The sequence below is a fragment of the Mirounga angustirostris genome, unplaced genomic scaffold, assembly GCF_029215605.1.
Source record: "Mirounga angustirostris isolate CCGP_5_RB_7025 unplaced genomic scaffold, mMirAng1.0.hap1 SCAF_6, whole genome shotgun sequence".
Taxonomy (NCBI): Eukaryota; Metazoa; Chordata; class Mammalia; order Carnivora; family Phocidae; genus Mirounga; species Mirounga angustirostris.
In genome coordinates this window covers 148,875,930-148,891,271 of record NW_026991714.1, presented here as the reverse complement: position 1 = coordinate 148,891,271, position 15,342 = coordinate 148,875,930, and the positions used below count along the sequence as shown (strand labels likewise).

General features: G+C 44.9%; 1 protein-coding gene across 5 annotated transcripts in view; it reads left to right on the top strand.

Moving 5' to 3' along the window:
* ADAM12 (ADAM metallopeptidase domain 12) overlaps nucleotides 1-15,342 on the top strand; it is a 347,363-nt gene that overhangs the window by 35,713 nt on the left and 296,308 nt on the right. For 2 of the 5 annotated variants that reach the window (XM_064595438.1, XM_064595441.1), the window contains one exon: nucleotides 7,793-7,951. In XM_064595438.1, the coding sequence (XP_064451508.1) occupies nucleotides 7,793-7,951 (159 nt within the window). Of the gene's footprint in view, nucleotides 1-7,792; nucleotides 7,952-10,481; nucleotides 10,558-15,342 lie in introns of those variants that run through there. The other 3 variants (XM_064595439.1, XM_064595440.1, XM_064595444.1) reach the window with 2 other exon arrangements.

The window sequence follows — 15,342 nt, the reverse complement described above, 5'->3', positions numbered from 1 at the left end:
AATATCGATTTGGGCAACATCAGCTTAATGTTAGTGAGTTCTGTGGGGGACAATCAGAGTAGAGAGGGAAGATGGTCCAGAGCTGGGACTTGGGGGGCTGCTCAAGTCCCTCAGGGAGAGAAGAAGGCTGGGGAGAAAGGGTGATGAATGGAGCAAGGCAAGGCCTGGTCAGAGAACGGTCAGGTGCTGCCAAATCAGTGTATATTCTAGCAGAAGTTGGTCGGTGGTGACACATGGTGCACCGAGGATGTGAGAGACTGCCCTCACATGGAACTGAGTTTCTAGTGTAGAAGGAAAGTGACCACTCCCTCACTGTTGTGTACTTCCATTTGCTAAATTTATTATAGTGAGTGGAATAAACTAGTTTTCATTCTTGTCCTTTTGCTGTTAACTTTCAATAATGGCTCCTGGAGTATAGATTTTAATCATTGGTTCCATTTTTCCCCCCTTATATACTTTTTGTTGGCAAAGTAAATTTTGGAAAATTCTGACCCCACTCCAACCCCCAAAAGTAATCAAATGAATTCCTGCAGCACGTCTTGGTCCCTCTTATGAAGGGCAAAGTGAATGAATGTATTTGAAATGCAAAGGGCTTGGGTTTTGCCATTAATTCTGCCATTTGTTGTTAGGAAACATTAGGAATAATCCATATAATCAGGTAATTCAGTCTGACCATTTGTAAAATGGTCCTTGCTTTAGCTTCCACTGACCAGCGTAATAAATTAATGTTGTAAATGATTTTGCTCCCTGCAAACAGGGTACACTATGGGCATGGAGAATTATTTTTCTGTGTAGTAGACAATGGATGCTTGGGATATGAATCCATTTGAAACATTTCTGAGAAGCTATAATCAGCTTTCTTTGAGTTTGGAAATGACATATAAAACATCTTTTCAAAATTGCAATTGTTCCATAGTGCTTGATTGCTTTTATTTCTAAATGGGCTCTGTCCTCTGGCATGCCCAAGTCTGTGTATCTGTGATACCAGGAAAGCTGGTAAGAAAGGAAAACATTCGAGCAGTTGGTTTGTTGTCACAAGTCCAAATGATTGATTTTTTTAAGTTTATTTTTTTATTCATCATAAAAGTTTATCCATCATAAAAGTAATATGTGCTGATTATAGAAAAATCAGAGATACATAAAGAAGAAAAACAATGAATTCATAGTCCCAACACTCAGAAAAAATCTGGAAGAGCATTTTCATGTATTTCTTTCCAAACACTGATTTTAAAACAAACAAAAAACTAAGCTAAATGACACCCATGTACACTTTACATCCAGGATCTCACTTGGTCCTCTTGCCAGTCTCGTGTGGTGGATGATGGTCCCATAGCCTCCTGGACACAGAAAGAATCTGAGTGTCAAGGAAGAGAAACTTGCCCAAGATCATCCATAAATGGCCTGTGATGGGTGTAAGCTGTGTCTTCTGACTCAGTACACTATGACTACTTCCTTTACATTGGGCTTCGTCTTGATAGTTTAGCCTGCCGGTGTGGATAAGTAAAATCTTAGGCTCTGAGACAGTCTGGTTCTGTTTCAGCATCCTTTTATCAAAGTATTTATGTGACTGTCACTTGGTGTCACCTTCCTAAACCAACTTTTTACTTCTGTACTCCCCCAGAACCTTGTAGCCAATCATCCAAAAACGTTGAAATGTTTACAGCAGCTTGTTATTTCTGTGTTCTCTAGAGTATCTGGGGGCACGTAGGAGGCCTTTCAGTTGCTTGAGGATCAACTGCTTTCACAGACGTCTGCCTTTTCCTACTCTGGAAAACCTTGTCAGTTACTTGGTGCTTTTCACTTGACTGCAGCTGCCAAGTCTTCTCTTCTACCTGAATGAAGAGCAATATGAGAACAAAGAAAGGCGAGCCCTCCAGTTTGCTGGTATTTGGAGTCCTCCGTGGTCACCAGCCATCTCTGGGCTTCGGATACTGAATTGCTCCGGAATGACATTATTCCCCCAAGATTCAGATTAAGTTTTAAAAGTGATTATTAATAGACTTTATTTTAAAGGATAGTTATGGATGTATAGGAAAATCGAGAAGATCGTATAGATCATTTCCATATTCCCCACAACCACTTTCCCCTGTTAACATTTTACATTAATATATACCTTTATCGTAACTTATGAACCAAAATTAAACCTTTTCAACTGAAGTTCATATTCGTATGAACTTACTTACTTCCCTCATATTTCCTTCCTTTTTTATCTCATTTCCCTTTTCTGTTTCTCCATCCCATCCAGCATGTGACCCCACAGGACAGTCGTCCTGCCTTCTTGGACTGCTCTTGGCTGTGAGGGTTTCTTAGAGTGCCCTTGTTTTTGATGACCTCAACCGTTTCGAGGTGTGCTGGTCACGTGTATTGTAGGATGCACATCTGTTGGCGTTTGTCTCAGGTTAGACTGGGGGCATGGGTTTGGGGGAGTAAGACTGCAGAAGTAAAGTGTTAATTTTACCATATCCTTTAAAAGGTACATACCGACAATATGACATTGCTATTTATGTTGCCCTTGATCATCTGGCCGAAGTAGTGTTTTTCAGATTTTTCCACTCTGAAATTACTCTTTTTCTGATTAACTTTTCCCTTGGTTCTTTTGAGCATCCCTGAGCTATGTCATTTTAAAATCACATTCCTAATTTCCACCCGGGGAGTCTGCAGATGAAATGAAAGAGTGACAGTTATTTGGTAAGTGCAAATAGGAATCTGAACCAAGGAAATACATTCGCCCTTTATGGGAGCACTGCCACCATATTTCCCTGAAATAAGGAGTGGCTCAGTTCTATAAAATTTTCTTTAGCTTTTGCATACTTGGGGCTAAGGAAAATGCTTTGTGAGTTTCCAGAGCCTTGTCCCCAGATTGGTTTGCAGTTCATAATGGCTACCTCAATTTTTTTTCCCCCAACTAGATTTTCAGAAGAATATTTATCTTAATCCTACTTTTAGTGCCTCAGATCAATTCTCCTCTCTTAGGTCCATGCAGGTGTTGATACTGGTTTCCTTTCAAAGCCAGAACTCCATATGTGATGTTTAAGTTTTATCTTGAGTAGTAATCTCATCAGAGTTTGCTTCCCCAGTGACCCACTAGGTGGCCTGAATGGGTACCCACCAGTACCGACGCCCGGCATTTTCTGACGATCGACAGGCAGTGGTCATTTTCACACTGTTAGCATGGTTTGGTCAGACAAACACTGTGTAGAAGTCTGGAAATGTGCATTCAGATATCCTAAACTAACTTCATGCATTGAAGCATGGGTCCACTCACCTCCTCTGCCACTTTTTGAAAGCCCTTTGACTGCGTTGAGCTTCCTCCACCCTGTAAGAACTAGGAAGGGAGGAAAATGTTGTCCCTCTTTGTAGAGAGCAGAACCTCAGGGGTAGGCTTGGAGAGCATCGATCCGAGGACTCAAGACCGGGGCCAGGCCTTGTGGCTCTAAGATGTTCATTGCTCACCGTCCAGACCTCCACAGCAGTCTCTGCCTGTACGTAACCGAAGCCCATCGACGGGCATCAGGTGGTTGTTCTTAATAAGGCAGGCAAAGGAGGATTGGCCAGAGCAGGGACGGGCAGGACTTTCATGGGCAGCCAGGCTCTGGGTGACTCATACGGGGGGATCATCAGTCCCTTTTGGGCAGGTGTCTTCGTTGGTGGCTTTTCCAAGACCTTAAAAGCCATTGCTACAAAGATGCTTGCTTGCTTGCGGAATTGGGTCTTACACCTTCCCTGTTGGCCGGTCATAATCAAATCTGAAGGTGAAAAGCTCAGACAAGGACAAAAGCAAAATAGACATATACATTTCCCTTGAGAAAGTAAAGTTCATTATTACAGATGATAATTGTGTTAGAAACCAAAGTATCTAATATGCTTTTTTCCCCACTATGAGACTGAAGCAAACTGGCCATTTTATCAAAATGGCAAGCAGTGTATCTGGTTACCCAACAGAAAAAGAGCCAGAAGTTCCTCCCCAATGTAAACTATTCACATTTTTTATTTAAGCAACCGATTTTGTTGATGCCCAAATATTAGGAAAAACAAAATGTATGCAAACTGTATATTTTATAAGGTCATATTTTTTCCCGGGGCTTCTGAGGGCTTGGATGTATACATCATTCAGGACCTGCTTTTATGGTTTGTCAACAAGATCACTCCATAAAATATATTGTGATATCTCACAGCTGTATATAATTTATTCTGTCTATCCATGTAGCACAAATAAAATTTTTATTTGCATCATCTAAAAGAAATACCAGTGTATAAATACATAAGCAAAGCTCATAAGAAATGGTCTTCTGACTACAGATACTGCTGGGGGATACGGTGCAACCAATTAAAAAGCTGAGGGATGGCTTCATTATCCATGTACATAGATAATAAATACTGTACTCAGCAAACAGTGCAGTTACTCAATTTCTTAAAAAGGTTGCACAACATTCTCCAAGTGCTGGCACAGTCTGCCTCGAAATTCTCCTTGGAATATTTAGAAATAAAGCCTCTTAGACAAAAAGAATTCAGCCAAAAGGACTTCTTTGGGGTGAAGATGATGGACTATGTAGGTGGAAAGGGAGGTGTTCAGTGCTTGGAGCATTTGGCCTTCAGGAGAGTATATGACTCTCTTTCTCTGCTACCAAGAGTCTTGGAGGAAAAAGGTCCAGAGGATTAAAAACGTTCCTTGATTTTTGGTTTGTGCAGCTTCAGCCTGATTGTCATATGGGAGGCCCCGCAGAGGTTCCCCAGCTTCCCCCAAATCAAGGATGTGGACTTGCTACCCCTTCTAGAGCCCCTGCTGGCAGTCATGCTAATGATTCACCCAGGAGACCTGGACCTCATGGTGCCATCTCCTTCCTTCTAAAACATATGGTTTCTTGTCAAGCGAGTTCGGTCGCATGCAAAGGCTGTTCTCCAAGAGTCTGAGGCAGGGTGAAGATCTCCTCGGTCTTTGAGCAGCGTGGCTGGAATAGCCCCGGAGAGCATCCTGTCTTCCCCATGGTGGCTGGGTGATGGGTGATGCAGAACTCCTGTTTTGGATTTAATAAGCCCTTGGACAACTGGGTTTGTGACTAACCGCTCAAGTTAGCAATCCACTTGCATTGGAAGTTTAACTGCCAGAACTGCCAGGAACAGCTTATAATCAAATTGGTTTGTTTTTGTAGAGAACACTTTTAAATGCTTGCAGTCACTTTCTTAACAGTTTCACCTGACTTTTCAAAAGATTAAAATGCTGGCCATGGTGACTCTTGGCACATGGCATGGTTTTCATTGGTTTAGGGGAAAGTTCAGATGGATCTCCAATTCTTAGTCTGTAATTGCTGGTATTTCAAAGCCTTCTTAGTCCAATTCGAATAACACACCTGCTCTCGGTTAAGATACATTCAGCTAATTGCACTCTGTAGTCTGGTTCTGCAGGAGCTGTATAACTGGATCAGCATGAACTTCTGGTAAATTCCAACTTGGGAATCCCACTGAGAGTCCTGAGCAAGAGACCCGGGTCTTGGCGAGAATGATGCCGGTGAAACCAGTGGACATTGTTCTCTATGCTTCATGCATATTTCCTCCTGGCCTTCCCAAGCTCTGCCTCATTTTATGGAAAAGGAAAGCACGTGCTGTCCTGCTGACTCGTTCTTCCTCTGGTTCTGTGTGGGGCTGGAAGGTTCTCATCTTCACGTCTGGGCTAATGTGCACCCCCTCCCTACAAGTAAAGGTCTTTTCCGGCCTATCCATCAAAAGTAGCCTTCCCCACGACTCTACCGTCACTTCGATTTTCCTTATTATCTTTTATTTGGAAGCCATCGCAAATTTACAGAAGCAATACAAGGATAACACTGAGCCCCTGTAGCCCTGTTCTTTCATAGTCCTGACTGCTCTCTGAAATGGTTGTGTTTTTCATCTTTCTGCCAACACAAGAACACAAGTCGTGAGGGCAGCTTTATCTTTGTCCCTCTCTTAGATGCACCGGATGGAGAGAACGGAGTCTTCCGGTGTTAAGCTGCATTTACAAGATGAGGGTCCCAGCAGTGTAGGCAGAGGGGTTGTCTCCAGCCAGGTGACATTAGTGCACACTGGCCCAAAGCGGAAATGATGGGCTTTTTGAATGGAAGACATCACAGTGTCCATCAGGAGGTAGACAGGGAATAAATAGCTGTCGAATGAGTGAGTGAATGAGTGAACGAACCAACCAGGGGGCAAACAACTGGACCAGAGACCCGCAGCTGATCCGTGGAAGAGTTGATACTGGTGCTGGGGTATGTCTGACCCCGAAGTCCCTACTTATAGTGATGTCACACTAGCGGGGAGCGCAATGAAGGGTGTGAAAGCAAGGTCATTTAAGCACAATCTCTGTGCTGCCAATGGCTGCCCCCTCTGTAGCCAGGAGAAGGGCTACAGCATTTTCCATTCAGATAGCAGTTCTTTCCAGTTCTTCCACTTCCATCCAGCCCTCCATCGGTGCCCACAGATGTCACCACCTAGAACCATCCCCCCTGGTTACAGGGCTGGAACCCTCATCACTTGAATGTGGGTTCATCCCAAACAACTCAGCTTGTCCCAGGCCTGGGCCCCACACACTCTCCTCTCCTCCTTCACGTGGCTCCTGGTCCTCTCCCCCCACACCCCCACCCGACCCCTTGTGGCCAATGGGTCCACTCACCTCCTCTGCCACTGGCCATATCCCTAACTCTTTGCTCATCCCCGTTCCCATGGTCCCTCAACAACTGGGAGTTTTAAATGCTTTGTGACCAGCTTGAGAATTTTCCAGAGGGGCTGTGTCAGACGGTTAATACTCAAGTAGTAATCCTTTTGTAACCTGAATATAACTGCAGACTTCCACATCGAGAATGATAAAATGGTGTGGATTTAAAAGTATTTGGAGAACTGTAAAATGTCTAGGATTAAAATTTCAATACCATTTGTGCCCAATAAATGTGAACTCCTTAGTAACTTAAAACGGTGCTATTATGACTCAGGTCTGAAAATTATGAGTCCTGGTTGAAGAAATGGGAATAACATGTGAGGGAATCTGCTCCCATCCTTCACCTTGAGGGATATACTGTGGTCACACCAAATAGCAGGAACGTGACCTCATAGGAGAACAAGCCCAGAGAAATTACCCGACTTGTTAAGGAAGTGATACACTCTCCAGAAGAGAAAAAAATGTTATACTTTCCATTAGGATTGTTTATGGAAATGGGGCTAAATTGAACCTGTGTCGGGACATTAACTGGTTCGACAGGACCCCAAGAAACAAGATCATGTAATAGTTTATTGAATGACTTAATTTTTTTTTACATAAACCAGTCTAGTCAGTCTGAACTAGCAAATTAATTTTGTCTATAGAATCACTCACTGAAGCATATAAAATTAGCCTGCGTAAGTACAGAGAGGAGAATTGGCATTGTGTTGAGCTGATTCACTGGGACTTAAGTAAATGGATTTAGTCTTAATACAGCTAAAGCCTTGAGATGTTTAATAGAGAGCTGATCTGAAGCAAAGCATTAATTCATCACTTAAAAAGTCACCACTTGTGTGTTTTTGTTGCTTGTTGAAGGATGGAATTATATACTTTGACTTCGATCATCACCCAGCACATGCCATAGGACTTGAAGGGAAAAATTAGCTTTTGTTTAAGTCACAAAATTGTTTGGCTAGATTGACAGAGAATTCATCACTTTTAACACTGACTGTGACTTAATAGATAGTGCTGTTTCCCTGGCTTCCTTCAGCTTCCAAATATTTTCAATGAGTCATTTATGTCATAAGCGTCTGATGCCGGACTCTTCCTGACAAGAATGAAGAACAGGGCTGTTTTCTTTTTGATGCAGGGGTGAACCTGGGAAACAAATTAGCACCTTCCATGCAGCTGGCTGGAAGAAGGGGCTGGGGAGGAGCTTACGAAGTCGTCCATGTCTCTCTCTTGAATGGAGACCTCTGGGACCCAATGGAGAGCATCCATGCAAAGGTCAGTTGTTTCATTTTCTCTCATTTTCTGGACTTCTCTTATATGGCTCAAGTTTAAAAATCATGTTAACTGCCTTCATATTCTTCTGTTCAAGTTTTGTCTTTATTTTAATGCTGACTTTATTCTTCTAGAGTGAAATCTTGATTCTTAAGAGAAAATACACACCAGTTTTGATGTGACAGTCCTGATGAGTGGCCCAACATTATTTACATCTGTTGAAAGTTATTTTTCCAAACACACACCGGGGCTAACATTTCCAGATACACAATTTCTCTGTGTGTTTTACTGGAGTGCTGGGTATTTTTCTGTTGCACCAACATTTTGGTTTTATCCATCGATTATTGGTAGAGACATGTTAATGCAACTTTTAAGGAAGTTTATAATGAGTTTTAATGCAGTTTTGTGCTTTGTTTACTTTGATACATATTTTATTTGAGCCTTCTATGATGTAAAAGAATAATATAAAATAATTGCAATATTAGCAATTCAATTTAATATTTTGAGGAGTTTAAGCTGCCAAATCTACGTGACTTTCTTAAATTTCAGAACTTGATGAAACAGTTGGAAAGTGATAAAAATCTATAGAAATATGAGCTCTTTGGAGAGATCATACAGATGGCTTTGTCCTTGTGATATGTGGAACTATTTTTAGATTATTTTTCATAATAGAAAACAGATTTTTTTTTTTTTAAAGAGCAGTTGAGATTGTGAAAATCCTCTGTAGCTTTCTGGAAGGGCTGCAGTGGGCCACCTTTATGTGAGTAATGATAATATGATTTACATCATTATTTTCTAGAAAGGCTTTCAGTTGAAAGTGAGCATTCAGAAAGGTTGGAGATTTGGTTAAAAGATCCAAATGCTAAATCTGCACTTTTTGAATATTTCTGTTTCATGGAGACTGTTGTAAACTTAATATACAGAGTATAAGTCACTCATGATGGTATTGATGGTGTTTCCTAGAAGAAAGACTTAAGACATTAAAGAATAGTTCATTGTGCCCTTAATCTGAAAAATTAGAAATGATATGTTAGATGCAGAAAAGAGAAGGATACTATTTCAGAAAGTATGTCTTTAAAATATTTATAGGTGCTAATTAATAATACAAAAATATGGAACAATCTGAAGTTTCTTGGGTGGTGGAAACCATTATGGGGGCTTTCCCTGATAGGAGGGTTGCCAAACTTAGTAAATAAAAGTACAGAATGCCCTTTAAACTTGGACTTCAGATAAATAGTGAATTTTGTTTGTAAGTCTGCCCCATGCAGTATTTGGGACATTGTTATTTATCAAAATCCACATTTAACTGGTGTCCTGTATTTTATCTGGCCTCCCTATCTGGGGAGCATATCAGAGCAACAACCTGATGAGGGTTCTCGGCATGTCCTTGGGTGGACCCGTTCAGGTGGGCTCTGGTTTTCGGACCTCCAGCTTTCTCCTCCCTGCCAGCCAGCCATCATGTAGACATCAAGAAGCATCTGGCACATCTGCTTCTCGCCACAACCTGATGACTATGGGCCGCCAGCACCATCTTTATAGAAAACTTAGAAAACAATTATTATTTGATAACTGTCTTAGCTCCTCTGCAATTCTGCCTCCTGATTGGAACCATGCAGGTAGTAGGCACATACCAAGTACACTAAAATAACTCCAGGTTACTGACATTACTTAAGAAAATAGGGACTTAGGTGATTTGGGGAACAGCATTTTGTCATAATGCTGTGGGGCTCATGGAACCAGCATCATGGCTCTGTAGTTACAACGTGTACCCATCTATTCTGGTTAACTAAGAGCCCACATGATAAAGGGTACATGTAAATGTCTGTTAACGTGCTTGTACGTGTGTGCCATAAGCCTCCACGAGGTAGATGTGCGCACCTGTTGTGAGAATAGGGATTCCGCCTAATGGTGTGTATGTGTGTGTCTTGTTTTCAAATTGAACAGTCAACATTTTAATTTCAAACTGCATCAATAGGGTATATCCTCAAGCATGCAAAACATACATTAATGATTATTTTTTCCCACACAACTCTGCCTGCTGTACCTTAGAATGTAGTTTTAGTTACACATTCTTGCTTTTCTGCTCTGCTATTTTATTCTTTGCTCTCCTGTATGTTTCTAGTCAATCAGTCTTTGACAGTTTCAGTTTTGGGGAAGGCCCAGGCATCTTCCTTTTTATAAAGTGCTGCCAAGGGATTCTAATGAGCACACAAGATTAGAACCATGGCACTATTGGAAACTGCTAGAGTGGTGGTCAACCTGACTGAGATGATTCAGGCAAAAGTACTGTCACATGGTCTCTCTCTCATTCTCTCTCTCCCTGCTCTGTGATTGAAATATATCTGGATAGGATATTATTAGGCCTTTTACAAATCAAGGCATCATTGCCACTGATAATTTACTTGAAAGAGTAGGGGATGGGAAAGAACGTGACCTTTGCATAAATCGGAGCTTCCAGCGTTTTGTTTGTTTGCTTGCTGTTATTTTGATCTATAACAGGAGAATAAGCTTATCTGCTTTTCCTCTCCCTTAGGGTCGTTGTAAGAATGAGATGAAGCAATGGCTGTAGAAATACCTCAGGATCTAAAATCCAGCTACACAAATGGAAGGTGATACTGCAAGTTTAAAGTGTTTTAGGGACCCCTCTCCAATTTCATGTCTTGAAAAAACTCAATCCTGGACCCAGGGAAGACATGTCAGGATGTGACTCGATCAGGAGATGATCTCTGTTGAGCCCAGCCTTTGAATGCTCCAGGAAGTTTCCAACTTCCAGCTTTCTCACATGAGAATGAATATGTAGAAACAGTGTGCGAAATGGAAAGTAAAGGCAGACAGATGAGAACATGAAACCAAAGCTTCCCTTAGCATATTGTGGGTCTCAAATACCAAATATCAGATAACAACTAATTAAAATGGCAGAAGTAGATGCTGCTGCATGCATTGAAAGAAGCCTTTCATTTCTTTCGAAGGACTTCTGCTTCAGGCCTTCCAGGGAGACTTGTCATGGGGTTCCCCATCTAGTGCTTGCCTCCCCTGCATTTCCATCCCCCAGTAGCAGCCTCCTCTCCCAGCATTTTGTCACAACAATGGCCCTTGCCAAGGTCATAGGTAGCCTCCCAACTTCCGAAGACAGCCTGGGCCCTTCACTCTTTATCTCACTTATTTTGACACTGAGTCACTCTCCTTTGAAATTCTCACTTCCTCTGGCTCCCCAGACCCTGTTCTCTCTTGTTTCTCCTCATATGTTTTTAATTCTTGCTTTTTATTCTTCTTTTTGGCTTTGTCCCTTAACTGTTGGTTTCCACTGACTTTCTTCTGACAGAGGACTCCCACTGGCCATGTCATTCACTTCTGTGGCCTCACTGTCCCCCAGAGCAGCAGGGAGGGGGCCATTCACAGGAATGACTACAGCTACATCAGCCCCCACACCTGAGCTCCTGCCGGGTGGGAAGTACCCTGTCAGGCGCATTTCATATGATGACCTCACCATCTGTCCTCTAACATACATGGAATTAAAATCCACATCACTCACTTTGCTTTGATTTCTGAGATTCAGTCCCAACTTGCAGTGGATTTCTGGCGCCTCCAGCTGAAAGTTCCCAATTATTTTAAATGCGCTGTGGCCCCAAGTGGATACAGCCCCCTGTCCATCTTCCCTACTTTATTTAATAGCTCCTAGAAGATAAGATTGTCATCCCCTTTTCCCCTCAGATCATGAGGTTGGAGACATCATGAGGTTGAGTCCACTGGCCCAGTATGTCTAACACATGGCCCTTTCCCACCATGCCTCATTAGTCCTTCTCTGCTCCAGACATTCTACAAATGCAAGCAGATCTAGCCTGTCACTAAGACACAGATCTGGCCTGTCGCTTTCCTGCTTCCTACCCATAATGTCTGACTTCAAAGCCACGTTCCTTGCATGATGCCTAAGATGCTTTATAGGTGGGGCTGTCCTGATGCTGAAGGCCCTACTCCTACCTCCCAGCCATTGAGCTCATCCCAGTCAGCTTACTACCTAAACATGCTATGTTCTTTATTGCCATATGCTGTGTCCCTGATATCTGAAGCCCCAGCTTAAATTGTACCTTCTCTTGTGAAGCCCATCTTGAGCTCCCCCAGACAAATCAGTCCTTCCTGTGTCTTTGTCCTTGTCGTCACAGCATCTCAGTGATGTGCAGTCATGCCGTGCACACACTTGACTCATGCAGATGGAGCCTGGCACATGGCACAGACAGACGCTGCAGACACAAAGCTAGATCAGATGTATATCCCCCGATCTGCCCATGGAGCAGGCGGGGTGGGCATGAGGGGGCAGCTGCATCTGCTGCTTCCTCAGGTCCTTCCACCTCTTGCCGGACAAGCTGCTTACTGCCTGAGAGCAATGCCCGTTCTTCCCGTTGGATACCATTTTACAGCAGGGCCAAAAGAAAACCAGCTCAACTATGCTCAACCCAAGAAACAACGTTCTAGAGAGAAGGGCCATGTCGAACTTGTATAAAAGCGTGAAAACTGGGGTGCCTGGATGACCCAGTTGGTTAAGCATCTCACTCTTGGTCTCCGCTCAGGTCATGATCTCAGGGTCGTGAGATTGAGCCCCATGCTGGGCTCCGAACTCAGCACAGACTCCGCTTGTCCCTCTCCTTCCCCCTCTGCCCTTCCTCCTACACACACACTCTCTCTCTCTCAAATAAATAAATAAAATCTTTAAAAAGCATGAAAACCATAAGGCATTTTGAAGATTAATGTAGACTCTGCCTTAGGTACTGCGGCTTTCTGTGTTGGCTTTGGACCCCACCTTCACATGGTGTGGGACTCAGCTCTTTGGCACAGACCATACTGTGCTTTCATTACTACGTTATACTTCTAGTTCTCCCACCAACCTGTGCCTTCCCTGGGGACAGTGGCTTTATGCCCTCATCCCTTCATGCGGTGCTTGGCATCTAGTGGAACAAGGTAACCAACTTTGTGGCCTGGCTCTGAGTTTTCCTCTGTGCCCGGAGCCCAGGTCACTCACTGGTGTGAAGATGGCCACTGCTACTACAGAAGATAGAGCAAATGAAAGTGAACATTTGCACTCTATTCAAATGCCAGAGGGTGCCTTGGGAGCCTCTCCATTTCTGCAGAGTTTGCAAACCACTCTCCAACTACCGTAACTTTTTAGACGTTGCTGACCTCCCTTTAGCAACTACAGGGGCTTTTAAATCATGTAGACGTCTTTTATAGCTTGTTGGAATGCTGCATTTTTCACTTTTGTGGTTACTAATGTCTTATCTGCAGTGACTCCCCACATTGCCTCTCTGTTCCAGGAGGGGTCCTGTTACTCTGTCTGGGTGGGTTTACATGGCCAGCCCTCTACAGGATGACTTTCCCCTTCTCTAAGAGATTATTCTGATAATTGCAGGAGTTGCTTCAGGCCAGCTCTTGGTGTCTGCTTCTTGGCTGAGTAAGCTCAACAGTTAGCCTTTCCGACTTATGGGACATTGAGCTTACATTAGCTTAAAGCTGGCCAATAGTGCTTCCTCTTAAGAATATAATATTAAAATACCCATCGTGAAGCTATTCCTTAGAAATGTATTATTTCCAGAACATACAGTCTCCTAGGAAGGTCTGTACCCCCGACCCCCAACCACTTAGCTCCCATTGGACCCCCAGCCCCACTCCTCGCTTGACAATCCCCATGAGACTCTGTGGGCACACAGGAGGCTCCTGTTTCAGCCTCACATAACCCGCCCAGCCAGGACCATGCCCACCCTTCTGGGAGAGCGGGATTAGAGGGGGAGGAGCCGGCCCCCCTGTATCTTCGGGAAGGCACCTGTCTTCCATCAGTCCCATGTGCTGCGTGAGGAGAAAGGTGTTGGCACATGCGGAAATGGATTCAGACTCCTGCACGGCCTCTGCCTCGCTGGGTGCTGTCGGGCTGGGGGCGAGCCTCGGCCGAGCCTGTTTCCTCTTCTGCAAAGGAGATGGTAGCCGTCGCCTTGCTGCCTGGCGTCGCACCCTCAGCACGCTCCGGGAAGTGTCAGCCTCTTTTCCTCTCTCTCAACTTCTTCTGGGCCTTCTGGCAGGGCTTCTCAGCCTCCGCGCTGGCGCCCGGGGGGCTGGCTCGTTCCCTGTCCCCTGTCGTGTGTGCACAGGCAGGCCCGTCCTGCGCGATGGAGGGCGCTCCGCATCCCAGGCCCCGCGCACCAGACGCCCGCAGTGCGGTCCCCAGCAGTCATGTCAACTCCGTGTCCCCCGGGGAGGGGGAGGGGGAGAACTTGCCCCTTGAGCCACCGCACTGGGGGCCAGACTCGGAAGGCTAAGGACAGTCACGGAGAACCTTCCCTTGACCAGAGGCTAGTCAGCCTTTTGTGTGAAGAGCTCCGCAGTGATTCCGCAGCGCCCAGCTCTGCCCCTTGTGGCGTAAAGGCAGGCGTGGACGGTACCCGAACAACCGGGCATGGCCGTGATCTAAAACACTTCTCTGTGGGCGTCAAAATTTGAATTTAAGGTAATTTTCATGTCGTGAAAGCTTTTATTTTTTATTTTTTTAAATCATTTGAAAATGTAAAACCATTCTTAGCTCGCAGGCAGTGGCCGGACTTGGCCTGAGGGCAGGCTGTAGTTTGCAGCCCCTGAACTAGGTAGGTGTCCTTACTGTACAGATGTCCCCCCCGGGTGCCCCCAGGGGCCCTGCAGGGCGGGAGCTGTGCGCTTGCGCAGGCCAGCGGGTGGCCGCGCCCCAGCTGGAACGGGACGTGGCCGGTCCGGCGACTGAGCCCAGGTCCATCACATTCTGCATCTGGTGTTCTTTCCGTAGCGCTCTGCTGCTTCCGCAGGAAAATCTTCAGCTTTTCTCCCCTTGCGCGTCGCATCGGGACGGGTTCGTAAATCCGGACTCCGGCCGGTCCTGATGGAGGGCGGCGTGCTCTCCCTCCCGCTCGCTGTCAGGCCGCCAGAGGCCTTCCGACTTTCTTAAGCAAGATGTGAGTGCTGCTCCCCCCCCTCCACGGCCTTCCTGTTCACTCCTCCCGCTCGGCCAACACACAAGAAGGACCGCGCAAGCCAAGCTGCTGTGCTTGGTTCCGCTGGGACCCCAGCTTTGGGAGCACGCCTCTCCACCAAGGAGGGGCTCTGGGACTACGTTTCCACGTGGCTCACTGCTAACTCATCTATTGCTTGTGACTCCTTAGCAAAGCCCTAAGGTCATTTATTTTAAAATTAGCTATTGAATCAGGTCTCCCCACAGTTTCTGCACCTCCCTCCCCACGCCACTGCCCCGCCAGACCTCTAGCATCATAATGGAACCGGGACTTTTTTTTTTTTTTTTAAAGATTTATTTATTTGACAGAGAGAGACACAGAGAGAGGGGGAACACAAGCAGGGGGAGTGGGAGAGGGAGAAGCAGGCTCCCC